At 45.8% G+C, this 14666-nt stretch overlaps 1 protein-coding gene across 4 annotated transcripts; it reads left to right on the top strand.

Annotated features, from left to right (window-relative positions):
• Positions 1 to 7321: 7321 nt before the first annotated feature.
• LOC120698612 (protein ACCELERATED CELL DEATH 6-like) lies at positions 7322 to 13265 on the top strand. 4 transcript variants are annotated; one of them, XM_039982303.1, is made up of 5 exons: positions 7324 to 7524; positions 7751 to 8862; positions 11647 to 12176; positions 12256 to 12487; positions 12594 to 13265. In XM_039982303.1, the coding sequence occupies exons 2-5, from the start codon at positions 8244 to 8246 to the stop codon at positions 12596 to 12598; spliced, it is 1386 nt and encodes a 461-aa protein (XP_039838237.1). In that variant the 5' UTR covers positions 7324 to 7524; positions 7751 to 8243; the 3' UTR covers positions 12599 to 13265. The 4 variants fall into 4 exon arrangements, 3 of the variants coding, with proteins under 3 accessions (XP_039838237.1, XP_039838236.1, XP_039838235.1); XM_039982302.1 differs by having other exon boundaries at positions 7326 to 7524; positions 12256 to 13246; XM_039982301.1 differs by having other exon boundaries at positions 7326 to 8862; positions 12256 to 13246.
• Positions 13266 to 14666: the final 1401 nt, after the last annotated feature.

Raw genomic sequence — 14666 nt, 5'->3', positions numbered from 1 at the left:
ACCCAAAATCAACAGAGAAAATTCAATACATTATGACAGATGTTTGATCAGTTGACTGCAGAGCTAGTGAAGGTAAGGGCATCAGGAACAGGCACGAGTCAGGCTGCAGAGGCTAGGGATTCAATTGAGAAGCCATTTTCATACTGGATTCGAGGTGCACCTAAGGAGAAATAGTTATTCCTTTATGATACCAACGGAATACGGTATGGTATTCAGACAACGAACCATGCAGAGTGTTTCAATATGGTTATGTGTTCTTGTCGTGCCTTTCCTCTTGTGGGAATTGTCGAGTTCATCATGTATGGGTGCATGAAGTATTTCAGAGAGCGTTACATGGCTGCAAGCATAAACATCAGCAACTCCCAAATTCAGTTTTGCAGAAGAGTGACACAATATATGCAAGAGAAGATTGAAAAGACCAAACTGCACCGCGTCATATCGACAGATACAATGGAGCATAGATTTGAGGTTCTATGCAAGGATAGAACTGGTCGTGGTATCCGTAGAGATAGGGTGGTACAGGAGAGTTTGATTACAGTAGATGGCAAAACCTTCTGCACCTGCATGAAGCCTAAGTTATTGCATTTGCCATGCTCGCATCTCATCGCGGCATGTGCAGAGTCTGGGTTGCAGCCAGGAGTATTTGTTTCACCTTACTTCAGCAAGGAAGCAGCTATATCCACCTGGGGACATGAGGTATACGGGATTGGAATAGTGGGGCCTTTCATTCAGGATAATGAGAATAATATGTTTATTCCTGATCCAGCCACTAAGAAAGGCTAAGGCCGCCGTCAGACACGTCGTATTCGGAATGGTATGGACGAGTCCGAAGCAAGCAAGGCACAAAAGCGTTGCAGCCAATGTGGAGCATTGTGTCACAACTACAAGAAGTGTCCTCAGAATACAGTTCACGATGCTGCTGACATCGGTCCTTTGGAAATCCCAGAGATGGAGCACCTCCTACGTTCAGACGACCATCGGCGAGAATTGCTCGTGGAAGGCATTCGGTGTCATGATCCACAATTGTATCGAACATATTTGTAATATGTAGTAATCGTGCGTCCAGTTTGTATGGAACATATCTGTAATGTATAAATATCGTGCGTGGAGTTTGTATCGAACCTATCTGTAATATATAGTAATCGTGCGTGGAGTTTGTATCAAACCTATCTGTAATGTATAAATATTACGCGTCCAGTTTGTATGAAACATATATGTACCTATGTGTTCTCATATATTTTTGAATGCAGGTATGGAGATGGACTCCTTGCTAGACCCAGTTATCGACTCGAGCCACAGGTCTTACTTTGCAGCAGTTGAGCACCGAGCCCTAGAGGTGCTACGTCCTCGTCCACCCGGGGAGGCGATCTCTATACACCACGATTGGTGTGATATGTATGTAATGAAATATTATTGTTTATCACTTATGTATTCGTCGGTATTCCTTTGTTTCGACAATTTTGTTTATTGCAGGTTACGTGAGGCCGGTCTACTGACTCTGAGCCGTCTTGTCGAGGTTGGGCCTATTCAGCTCGACCGATCCCTCCTGATGGCGCTCGTTGACAGATGGAGGCCGGAGACACACACGTTCCACCTCCCGTGTGGGGAGATGACTCCTACGCTGTAGGACGTGGCCTACCTCCTCGGCCTCCCTATCGTCGGGGAGGCTGTAGGTCCGCGTGTGGTGGCGGCCTCGTGGAAGGATGACCTGGAGGCCCGTTTTGCCCTGGTTGACCGCGTGGAAGAACCAGGTCCGATCAACCCGCACCCGCGAGCAGCAGGTCCTTCGAAGACCTGGTTCCTACAGTTTACAGTACGTATTCATTCCATATATAAATTTAATTGTTACAATTCACATGTTCCATTGTCAGTTGAAACCATTAATCTTAATTGTTTATGCAGCCTGCCCTGTTAGCTGCGGATGCCGACGAGTACAGTGTGACCAAATCGCTGGAGGCGTACCTACTTTGGTTGTTTGGTTACATCATGTTCAACAACACTCATGACAACTCGGTTGATAGGATTCTCCTTCCCTACAGCTGGGGTGAGGCGGTACTTGCAGCCACTTACCGTGGACTCTGCGACGGCTACATGAAGACACATGGGAACGTTATCCTGGCAGGGTGCCCACTACTGCTATAGCTTTGGTCGTACGAGAGGCTAGCCGTTGGTCGGACCATGGTCAGCCACGAGCCTTACCACGGGGCCATGTACGGTGACGAGGAGGACGAGAGGCCCACTATGGGAACTATCTGGATCTGGCATCAAGTACGTTCGCAACAAATCTAATTTTGTTATTCATTGTTACATGATGCATTAGCGCAATCTTAATTTTACTTATTCGGAATGCAGAGGTCCTGGGCGCATGCGCAGGTTAGACACGCATATCCTGAGTTTGTTTCGGAGCTCGACATGCTGATGCCCGAGGACGTTGTCTGGGAGCCTTACAGCCCAGAGGCTGTGGCTACCCGTGCACCAGCAGGCCTGTCTTCGCACTGCTCCGCGAATGCGAGCCTGTGGCTTACTACCGCCATCCTGGTTTATGACATCGCGGTTGAGGCATATTGCCCCTGGAGAGTCAGGAGACAGTTTAGGCAGCGCCAGGAGTTTCCGGTGCCCACCGAGTTGGAGCGTGTCAGTCGTCAGGACCACAAGTAATTATGAATGAACTTGGCTCATACATTCGTGTGGAATCTAACGATTCTTCGTGGTCCACTTTTGTAGGTTGTCAAGGAGTGGCTTGCCATGCTCTGATGATTGGCTCACCAAGATGCAGCCGTGGGTGGACCAATGGGAACAGGCAAACGAGCACTTGGTCCATCCAACAGGACCACACACAGACAGCTCCTTTAGGGCTTACCTCACCTGGTACTTACTCCGGACTCGAGCTCGTCTGGTTTATGTTGACACTCACCCGCAGCCACACCAGTCGAGGCCTCAGGATGGCTATGCCCGGCACCACGTGGAGGCACTAGCTGGCGCGGTGAGTCTCTTGATCATATTTGCATATATATATTCATATTCATAAGATAATTCATGTATTTATAACTATTCCTTTACTGAATGGATGCAGTTTCGCCTTTGCAACATGATGGAAACGGACTGCTCGACTTACCTGACGAGGGTACGTGACGGATCCCCAATGACCCAGTTTGAGCAGACAGAGGCATGGTCGAGGCAGCGTGACCAGTTGCGTCAGGTAGTGCACAACTTGGGAAGCCATGTGCAGTACGAAGACAGCCACGGGTCGTCCCAGGCCTCGTCGTCGTTCCCGTGTCCGTTGACCGTGCACGGGCCGACGTCGCAGTTCTTCCCAAGTACAGGTAACGTACATATCTCTTTAAAATTAGATCAAGTGTTCCTACATATTTACTAATATTACAAACAGAATACGATCCAGCTACTGCGTTCGGCAATACTGGAATGTTTAGAGGGACAGCACCAGTTGGTGGACCGTATCCAGGGATGATACCGGGGCCACAGATACCGGCCTACACAGGTTAGTTTATGTTTCGTATTTCGATTTCTACATGTCATGACGGAAGACACGAGCGTACGCTAACATCCGCATTTTATGCGTAGGATTCTACCCCGATGCGGGCGCCGGACCTTCTTCCTCCTCCTTTCGACTAGATAACGAGGGCTTCACCTTAGACGACCTCGACAGCTTGACTCCAGAAGAGCCTACCGCACAAGGTGACCCCGATGTCTTGGGGTATTCACAGCTAGGAGGAGCACCACTTGGGATCTCTCAGCAGCAGACACCGCAGCCCCTTGCGCGTCCTGAGCGACAGGTGAGGTCTCCGGATGTTCTCACCTACTCCGAGGGCCATGTTCGTGCCCAGCAGAGGGCTAAGAGGGTCCGACGCCCTAGGGGTGGTTAGATATATCTGATGTTTGTATCTCTGATGTTTATTTGTAATGAGATAGCTGTGGGCCAATACTTATTTGTATCCGATATTTATGATTGTGTTAGTTTACTTGTCATTTGTTTCTATAGATACTATTGATGTGAACTTGTTATGTTTGTGGGTTCCATAATGCTCGTGAAATAAGGAAAGTTCTTGCGAATTTTTTTTCGTGATTTAATGAAGGACAAGTTAGGTGCGGTAGGAGTTAGTGGCCGAGATCCCGCCGACGATGATGACGACTACACGCTCGAATAGCTCAAAATAGGAACCATAGTGTATCTAGCTGCGAATACGAGATCACAGGTTGCCACTGCTCAGCACGGCGATCACGGGTTTCCCAAATGTCGCATTCTTTGCCCAGACATACGTGACAAAAGGCGACAACCTAATAGCAGTGCCCTTCCACCATTTCAAAAAGATGTGACAACACGGCAACCACACCAGCTCACCTTCAAAGTAGTCTCTCTGGCGAGGACGACGGACCTGTCATTCTACAGCGAAGGTCTGTGGCGTGTAGTGGGGAAGGCGGCATCTAGGCGCGATCGACCGAGCTACAGCAATGTTGTGCTGTGAGTCTGCATGCACAGAGATGCATCGAGTAGTCATTTCGAGAATCGAATCTAGCCTTTTCAGTGTTAGGTCAGCTAGCCTCTTCACTGTGTTATCATGTAGGCTTTTTAGGTGCATTTACACTCCACACTCCGGGTATCAGACCTTTGTGTGCCTATAAATACTCCGAAGTTTGTGAACTCCCAGCAGCACTCAAACACCAAAGCTCATTGTATACCCAATGTCTGGAGGTGAGTCTAGCGGGAAGAATTACTACGGTTTTGGGAAAGGAAAAGGGGGAAGAAAGGGAGACCCCATAATATGGGAGGGGCCACTTGGACCTGATTCCTTTCCGGAACCAGTGTTTGAGTTTCCGCCACAGCAAAAGAGTGAATTTACCAATGAAACTCCTCTTCGACAATACGATAACCGTAGAGAACCGTGGCCAAAATGCAGACATGGTGAGGACTGCTTAGTGCAGATGTGCACCGACGGGATGGATGGCGGTCGGCGTTTCTTTAAATGTCCACACGCATGGGTAATACTCGGTTGTTTCATTTCTTTATCTTCAATGAGACACCTTACATGAAATTTATTTTGCAGTCTTCCGATGCTCTAGAAAACTGTGGTTTTACTAGGTGGGTCGATCCTGCACCAATTGATTCTGTTCAGGAGTTCATCGAGTACCTCTAGATAAAGATCTTTGATCTGGAATGCAACGCGAACCATTATGAGGAAGTGAGCGAGGGTAACAAAGACGACGAAGATGATGATACCAGCAATGCTGCCGGTTCACAGGATGAACCATGCACTATTCCTTACTACAACTGCCCTTGTCACAAGAAGAAGGGCCCTGCGCCTCCGGCACCACCTGCAATTGGTGGATACTACGGAGAAGGCTCAACGCAGTTTGCTATGTGGGGTTACGGCTACTAGGACTACCCTAGTGCTAGTGACATGCTGCATCGTTGTGTTTGTTGTGTTTTTTTAAATTACATGTTTGTTTACCGTAGTTTGCAACGGGTTCTGCCATGCCACTGCATGTGTGATGTGTGTTTCATTATCGTTGTATTATACTTCGATGCTCCATTACGACTAAGTACGATTCAAACTCGACATTATGTACATGTCCAGTGAATGCAAGTTAGGTACGAGACATACATACAAGCATAATACAACATTAACAATACTAAATGCGAATACATCTTAAACCGATGAACATCATATATTATAGATCATGACATGAAATCATCTAGGTCGTCATCCCAGTTGACAGATGGTGGTGCTGCAGGTGGTGTAGTATGGCTCGACGAACCTCTTGGCTTTCCCTTTCTCTCTTTTCTGGATCTACGTTCATGTACAGGGAGAGGAACATCATGTGTTGGAGGCCATGGTTTGGAGGCATGAAGTCATCCATGTCGTCATCCCAGTTAACACAAGTTTGTGCTGCAGGTGGTGCAACATGACTTGACGAACCTCTTGCCTTTCCCTTTGTCTCTTTTCTGATTCTAGGTTCATGTAAAGGGGGAGGAACATCATGTGTTGGAGGCCATAGTTTGGGGGGCATGAAGTCATCCATGTCGTCATCCCAGTTTACACAAGTTGGTGGTTGAGGTGCTGCAGCATGACTCGACGAACCTCCGGGCATCTGTTCTTGCGCAGGCCAAGTACTATCACCCGAAGATCTTATCCACCTCATTCGTCTAGTTTGCGGCATAAGTCCACCGAAGATACATACCAATTTACGGAAATTTGGTATCGTTTTGTTAATCAACTCCGTGTCCTCGGGGTAATCTTAGCATATTATTAAAAAAACAATGTTACTGTTTCATAAATATGGATTCGAAATGACGGACGGGATTACAACTGAATGAGAGTTACCTTAATGTGCATCTCATACACCTCTGGCCGCATCCATATCTTACAAGAACTTTGTAAGAATCCAAAGATATTATGATGATTCGCTAGTTCACATACTCTCATGTATATCTTCCGACGTTCTAGCAGGTGTCCCTTTACATCTTGCGTCGTAATACCTCGAAATAATGTGAAATCTTTAAACTCTACTACTTTGGACAACACCATATCTATCGTACCATCCGCTAACAAATCCAACTTCTTACTGATAACAAGATGGGTCATGATATCAAATATTATACTAGATTTTTCTTCGGTCTATGAAAATCCTCTACAATTGGAGGCAGCCATTGCCTTTATGCTGCAATATCAATAAGATACTTTCATAATTCTATTCTAATTCATAATTAATTTAAAAACAAGTCTGTAATAGTACTGAAATTGTAATACTAAACGAGTGTTCTAAAGCACCAAATCTAATTCAGCTAATCTGCTAATTAAATTTAATTGTTATACAATATCAATGGATTCATACAGAATTTACCGGTAGATCACAAGTACGCAATTCGGCAGAGCTTTGCCGCTTTTCTTCTCCTCACCCCTCTCTTTTTTTCTGAATTTTTAGGCTCAAATGACAAAGGAAATGACGGCGAATGGCGGCCAGGGCTTATATAGGGGGAAGGGACCCTGTCGCCCCCCCAACGGGCGACAGGCCCCCCTTTCATTTTTTTTTCGGCCATGGACCTCGTTGCAAATTTGAAGAAGAAAAAATTACATCTAGGTCCTGTCGCCCTCTCATAGGGCGACAGGGGGTATTTTTGAAATTTTTCAAAACGGACATATATTTTTGAAATTTTTGATTTTTTTTAAATATAAAAAAGAAAAAAGGGCTAGATTTTGGGCCGAGATGTAGGACATTGAGCCTGGAGCCCACCTAATTCTGCAGGGGAGCCGATCTCCAGCCCAGCCCATGCAGGCCTCCCATACAGGCTCGGCCCTCCGCCCCTCCCTGCCCTTGCTGCCGCTCGGGCAGAGAAGAATACCAGCATGGTGAAAGATGCTACTACCTGTTGGCACCGTGGAACCCTAGGAGGGGGACTGAGGGAGAGAGGGCGGATGGTGCGGCTGACGCCGCGCCCAGCGCGCGGGGCGATGAGGGGCAACTCCTGTGGTTGCGCTGCTGGTGGTGGATGAGCAGGTGGCTTTGGTAATCAACCTTCAATCCTCTTCGTCATTTCATCTGTTTAACTTTTGGTTGGGGATTTGGGATTCCGCTGAAGGACTTGGTTAAAACACTAGTACCAGTTATAAATATTTGAAAATGGAGGGAGTATTATGATCTCACTTGATTTCAACTATTTGTGTTGCAACTGTGCCTGATTCCGAACTTATTAAATTGTATTGGTCGTCGATGCGGTGAATCTGCTGCGCAGAACAATTAACTGGCACCTGCAGCTGAGCTGGGTCTGTGTGCACCCCGAGGCGACATTTTAGTAAATCCTCAACTGGTTGCATGTAGGATCGCCAAGGGAATATGATACTAGATTAGGTTGCTCTGGGTGTGCATTATTTTTTTTGTTTGGTGTAGATAAACCCCAGATCCAGCTGACGAGCTTAAGCGCGTGGTTCGTCATGGCTTGCTGGGTTTGTCTGTTGCTCTGTAAATTAGTAGCTTCCCAAGCCTAAGTCTCAACCGCCAGGTTGTATGTATAGTGGGCATGTATCCTAAGCAAGTAAGCAACCGAATAGCTGCAGCAAAATATATTGTCGATTGTTTGACTTCGTTACTAACAAAAAGGAGCTTGCGAGGAAATTCCGTTAGCACCCAGGGGCCAGGGCCCTGTGTATATACGAGGAGCTGAGGATGGAACCTAGCTATGGTAGCTGTGCAAATGTGTTCCATTGTTACTCATTCAGCCAGAATACATGGCGGCAAGGCACAATCCACACACAATGGAACATCGACTGCTCAAAGCTGTTGCCACAGGCGACGCGAACCTATTAGGACAAGTTCTGGGCTCGCAGTCCTCAGCAAGAGCCGAGCAGGGAGAAGAAAGCTGCCTAAAAGGCGTCACCGCAGAGGGCAGCTCGGCTCTCCACATTGCAGCCAGCTGCGGGTACCTGAAGCTTGTCAAGATGGTCTGCGCTCAGGACATCTCGCTTATTAAGGCAAGGAACAATATGCTTGATACACCTCTGATCTGTGCCGCGAGGGCTGGGCATGTGGATGTGGCCGATTACCTCATGGAGTGTGCTATGATTATGAACGAGCAAGAAGGTTTGAGGGCGAGGAATTTGGATGGGGAGACTGCGATGCATGAAGCGGTCAGGAATGGCCATTTGCCCATCTTGCAGGGACTCATGTCGAGGGATAGAGGGCTGGCTGCAGTAGTAGATGAGAATGGCGTGTCTCCTCTTTATTTGGCGGTTGCGTCCAATCGATTTGACATGGTCAAAGTCTTGATTGGAGAACCTTTGAATGATGTTAGCTACTCCGGGCCAGATGGACAAACTGCATTGCATGCTGCGGTCTATGTCAGCAGAGGTAACTTGAAATCTTACAAGTTGTATTGGAGCCATGAGCTTTGTGCATTCAAAATTTAGCATAGCGTTTTCTGACAATAAATTCCTCCATGAATTCAAACAAAATTTATATCTATAAGTTGTCATCTCTGTTTTTCTTTCTTAAATCTAAGCCTCTTCTTGCGACTGTTGGGTCTCAAATAACTAACTGGTTATTTTCTGGTTGTTGATCTAGTGAATAAAAATCTGACTTACTGTTAACAAAAATATAAGCCCACTGACCCACAAAAAATAGATAGACCGACTTACAACAGAATCTCAAATAAGTAGCAGTGTAGCACATAAAAAAGTAGAGAGAAGTGGATGGAAGCATCTCCAATGGGAAGAGAAAGTGGCTCTAACTAGGCACTGAATGACCTTAGGGGTTGTCCAGTTAAGGGTGTTTGCCCATTATTTTCGATTTTGTGAGATAAGACAACATAGATAAAAGAAAATAGAAAAGAAAAGGACAGGAGAAAGCAAACTGCCATTGTGTTTGCGTATCGAGCAGTCCAGTCTGGCCCACCTCAATGCCCCTGTCGATCCCTCACCGGTTCTCCTTGACATTATTGGCGAAGTGGATTTTCTGGGACAGAAACATCGTATTTGCTGGGCCTCTCCACTTAGGCAATATACACATTGCGGGTTTCCCTTGCTGCCTTAGTGAGTTTAAGTTTTGCCTAATTGTGCAATTTTCTACTTCTGTTAGAGGTGGGGATGATTGCGTGACTATTAGCGGAAATTTATTGCTCAATGATGATAGCAGCTTACTGCTGAATAGCGTGATAGTCAATAGCAATACCTAAGGTTAAAAAAAACTTGATCATGGGGGGAGACTCCCTCTGGGCTTTGTTCTACGAAGGTGCAATGCTTCGAACCTGGGTTGGGACGCAAGTTTTAATGACTCCTGGAGTTCAACGTTCTAACTGGTCCACCACGAGACGCATGGTTGTTAGGTTCTACAGAAGAGTTTTATTGCCTCCAGTAGAGTATTACTTGTGTAGGACTGAAATTATAATCGCATCTATGATTAAATTGATTATCTGGTAATATAGCTTTGTTCTTAGCATTTAACTGTTATTCTAAAACCTTAAACTTGTCTAATTGGAACTATCAAACTACTATGAGATCCAAGTTAGCAAATATGACTTTGGAAGGCTACCTATAGTAATGCTACGTCTATTTATTGCGTGCGCGTGGAACTCGCCTTCCTCGCAGTGCTGCGGCGCCCGTACTTCGGAAAGCAGGGTTGCTGGGGTGCCGGTGGTCACCGGCGGTCTTAGAAGAGGGGGAGGGGGTGGTAGGGAAGACCGGCGGTGGTGGCGGATTGCGGGGCAGCGGCGGACGGCGGCGGACGGCCGGCGGCTTGACAACCGGTGGGCCAGGGACTGGACGGGGGCTCGGCGTTCACTCGGTCGGGGGCGAGCGGCGTGTGCCTTCCTTCAGCGATGGCCCAGCTCTCATTCTCGCACGTGAGGAATTGACGCCCCCAAGTAGTAACCAGTATTTCAGAGCAGAACTGATATAAGTATTGAGGTTAACTTTTCCCTATATTGCATTTTCCATGCTTTGTTTAGAAGTGAATTTGAGTAGCTTTATTATTTTTTTCAGAGCTCTGCAAATGTTTATGTTCATTTATGTTTTAAATATTCATAGATCTTATATTATGCGGGTTGTTTTATTCAGAATCAAATATTTGAATGTGAGTAGAAGCTCGTCGCTTATTAAGTACATATACTAAAGGGCCAAGATTTGGGGCCTCCTCATGAGTCGTGGCCCCACGTGGGGCCCCGTGCATTGTTCATGCGGGTCCCACATACTATTCACGTGGGACCCACGTGGGGCCCACGTACTATTCAGGCGGGGCCCACGTGGGGCCCACGTACAATTCAGGCGGGACCCACGTACTATTCAGGCGGGACCCACGTGGGACCCATGTACTATTCAGGCGGGACCCACGTGGGACCCATGTACTATTCAGGCGGGACCCACGTGGGGCCCACGATTCTATTAAGTTAGTCTCTTTATCTTAAAAAAATATTTTTCTTCCATTATTTGACAATACAAAATATATTTAACTACTTCCTACATACAAAAATAATAACTAAATTTTGTATACTACATTTACATGTGGTAGTTGTACTACTTCTTGGGTTTTGATTTCCCTCCGTAAATCCACAAAATATAATTAAAATGTTCATTCATTTCTAATCTTACTTTTTTTCCCTACTAAAGTAATTAAACTATACCTACTGACACAAAAAAAATTCCTAAGGAAAAATTACCTGTACATCTATACTACAATGCTTGAGATTGGGGCACTCTCAGACACAAAACTACTATGCCGCTTTACTGTAATTTTTAGATCTAACTCAATACATCGATACGATGATGCTTCGAACATAGTAACGGATAATATCTTTCTATTAATATTTTAGGTCCACGTTTTTGATATAGGCGCGCGTAGCGCGCCAACCTGACTAGTATCTCTCAATCTCCAGAGCTTTGATAAGGAGCCCCATTTTACAATACCTAGGCAAAAGGAGTTCTAGGCGCTAAGGCACAAACCTTGTTTAATTTGTTAAAGAGCATGATCCTGTACAGTGAGATTTGACTAGGAAAGAACATGCTGCATGCTTAAGGCAGGTCCTATGAAACAAAATGTACATAATACCTTATGTAGATTAGTTCATCAACTTGGGTCTTATTTTGATGAGAAATCTGAATTTTGTCAAATGCTAATAATGCTGTCTTCTTTCTATTTTAGAAATAAGTGAGTCCCTGCAATGTTGGAAAGAAACACTTGCAAGAGAGGTTGACGGTTATGGAAGAACAGCCCTTCACTATGCAGCATTAGCTAAAAATCTTGGACCAGTGAAACTTTTATTAGCAAACAGCTCGCTTGCATTTGTTCCAGATAATGAGGGTCTATATCCTGTGCACATCGCTGCTATAGCGGGCAATGTCAATGTTGTCTGCAAGTTCATGGAAATATGCCTGAACTACGATGAGTTGCTTGACAACAAACGTAAAAATATTCTACATTGTGCCGTTGAACACGGCAGGGTTCAGGTGGTGCGGCACATCTGCAGAAGCCCAAAGTTTGTGATGATGATGAATGCAAGGGATGGTGAAGGAAACACACCACTACATCTGGCTGTAAAGCATGGGCACACAATAATCTTCTCCTTTCTTATGATGGATGCTAGGGTGAACCTCAACATTATGAACAATGAAGGATTAACACCTCTAGATATTGCCTTAAGTAAGATACACACTGATTATACATTTTCGTCGGTAAGTTCCTCCATTGTTTGCATTCCACTCTTCCAACATTTTCATTTTTTTTACTCTTTTTGTTTCTCTTTTCATACAGTTCACGAACACTTCTATCATCACATGCTTAACCCTTTGTGAAGCTTCAGGCAGCCCATGGCACCAGGCTAAAAATCTATCAGATAAGTGGTGCTCAGAAGGAAAAAAGGAACCAGGCAGTTACGCTAATGTGTCCCAGAGCATTTTATACATCTCTGTATTTATCGTAGTTGGCTCACTCGCTGCTGCTTGTACTCCACCGGGGGGCTACATCGCAGAAGGCAATGATGCTGGTAAGCCAGTATTTGGAGGGAGAACTGGTTTCTGGATATTTGTGATTGCAAACAGCATATCGTTCTATCTCTCCACAGCAACGATATTTCTGTTTGTGTTTGCCAGACTAACAAGGCATCGCCGGTTTTACCTCATTTTGTCTGCTGCACTGGTGTTTGGAGCAGTTCTGTCCATGGTAACGGCATTTGCGACAGTAGTAGGGCTAACATTAGACCCTGCAAACAGCTGGGATGAGTCTATTCTTATTTGGCTGCTGTCAAATTTAGCATTTCCGATATGTCTGCGGGTCGCAATGCAGTTGTGGATGAGTAAACACCGCTGGCAGGACATATCTAAAGTAGTAGCTCAAGCCATCCTGCTAATTTATGTGGTCCGAGCTTTGATCATCACCATGCAATCCCTGGTTAAAAGCATTCTGCCTGGGAGACAAGAACCCTGCAGCTGGCCTGGATGTGTGATACAAGGTGATGTGCTTTTCTCATACCCTACTTGAGGTTTGTACAATCTGCAGATCTGTGAAATTGTGCTGGGCATTTTGCTTTCCTCAGCTAGAGTTATTGGGTCTGTCAGAAAGATCTCTTCAATAATATCATCTGTATAAGTGATGTTGAACTGACAGACAGCATGCAAAAACAGCTCGGTAGTTCCTTTGTAACAATTTGTTTTTCATCTCGTATTGATGTATTAAAACTGCCTGATGGTGTAATGGATGCAATGTTGCACTTATTTCCCAGGCAACAAGTTTGGGGTCAAGTTTACTGATGCGTGCATACTGAATCTGAGGGAGTATAATCATTTGGTGATCTGTGTTGCTGCGCCAGCACAGAAATAGTATCCACTTCTCACTGCCAGCTGATCCACACGCTGACTTGCTAGTGGAACGTACTAGCGTGCAACTCCTGATCTCCCGCGCACAAATTGGAGTGTAGCTTCGTACACATCCGCCCAACCGTTGGCAGCTGCTGCGCTGAACAGAGAGCATGCGTTGTAGTTGTATCTACTAAGCTGCAACAGTCGTCTGCGTATCAACTAAAATGTGCACGTGCTGGTTATGGTCCATGGTGCGCCGCCAAAAAACAAGGTTTTTTTTATATTAAGGAAAATCCGGCCTCGCCCGATCACAGACGATGGTGAACAAAAGAAAAGGTGCATCTACAGTTGAATTCCTCACAGCCTAGCCGAAAAGGAATTCAGCACCTGCACCTGCAAAAGCATCTACTCGCCTGAATCGCACTCTGGTTTGGATTCCTCTGAGTCGAAACGCTCACGCGGCCCGCTGGATCCTCGTCCGAGCAGAACAGAACACCTCGTCCTATGTGTGTATATACACGCGCCTAACCAGCCGATCTCGAACGTGCTACCATAGGCGAATCAAATCTCGCAAGTTTCGCAACCAACCGCGGATTCCTTTCCTAGCCGCCGACATGGGAAACCTCTGCTCCTCCGGCTGCAACTGCAAGGCATCGGACAAGAAGACCACGGCCTAGAAGACAGAGCCGACGCGGCCGCCAGCAGCAGCAGCAGCAGCAGCAGTAGCGCCCACCACGAAGACGACGGCTCAGGCGGCGAGCCAAGGAGCGGCGCAGCCGGGGGCAGCTGCTTATCACCAGAGCTCGCTCTACGGCCACGCCCCGATCCTGGGCTATTCCACGATGGGACTCGGGGGAACGTCCATGGGTGCGAGTGTGGCGGTGGGCATGGGGATGGGGGGCTGGTAGTGCTCTGGGACTCTTGGTTTAAACTTGTTACTATAATTCCGAAGCAGAGCTCCTGGCATTTATTTTTTAGTTATTAAGTACTAGTACAACTTTTTCTATTTTCTTCTTCAAGTTGTTTATTGTCGCCAGAGCTTGATTGGTGTTATATATTATTCGTACATGCAAATGTGGTATATCTTTGCACTTGTGTGCGTTTTGTTTGTGCTTATTATGTCATACTAGTGTATACTGCCCGTGCTTAACGCTACGGCGATATTTTTCTCAAACATGTTGCATGTAAGCATATAATATATATAAATAAATTATTGTCTAAAAACATAATTTATGGAAACGCACAGAGAAAGTAAAACTTAAAACTATGAAGATATTTCATAAATCATATACAATACCGACCACGCCCACATTGGCAATCTTACTGGCAAGCGAAAGATGTTCATATTGGTTAAAATATTCTCTAGTG

Source organism: Panicum virgatum, chromosome 3K, assembly GCF_016808335.1.
Source record: "Panicum virgatum strain AP13 chromosome 3K, P.virgatum_v5, whole genome shotgun sequence".
In the NCBI taxonomy this organism is placed as follows: Eukaryota; Viridiplantae; Streptophyta; class Magnoliopsida; order Poales; family Poaceae; genus Panicum; species Panicum virgatum.
The sequence above is the reverse complement of the archived record's forward strand: the minus strand, read 5'-3'. Positions and strand labels throughout refer to the sequence as shown.

Coding starts and splice junctions, on each gene's coding strand:
- LOC120698612 (XM_039982302.1), top strand. CDS start 8,244: ATGGCGGCAAGGCACAATCCACACACAATGGAACATCGACTGCTCAAA. Junction 8,863..11,646: donor TGCGGTCTATGTCAGCAGAG/GTAACTTGAAAT, acceptor TTTCTATTTTAG/AAATAAGTGAGTCCCTGCAA. Junction 12,177..12,255: donor CTGATTATACATTTTCGTCG/GTAAGTTCCTCC, acceptor CTTTTCATACAG/TTCACGAACACTTCTATCAT.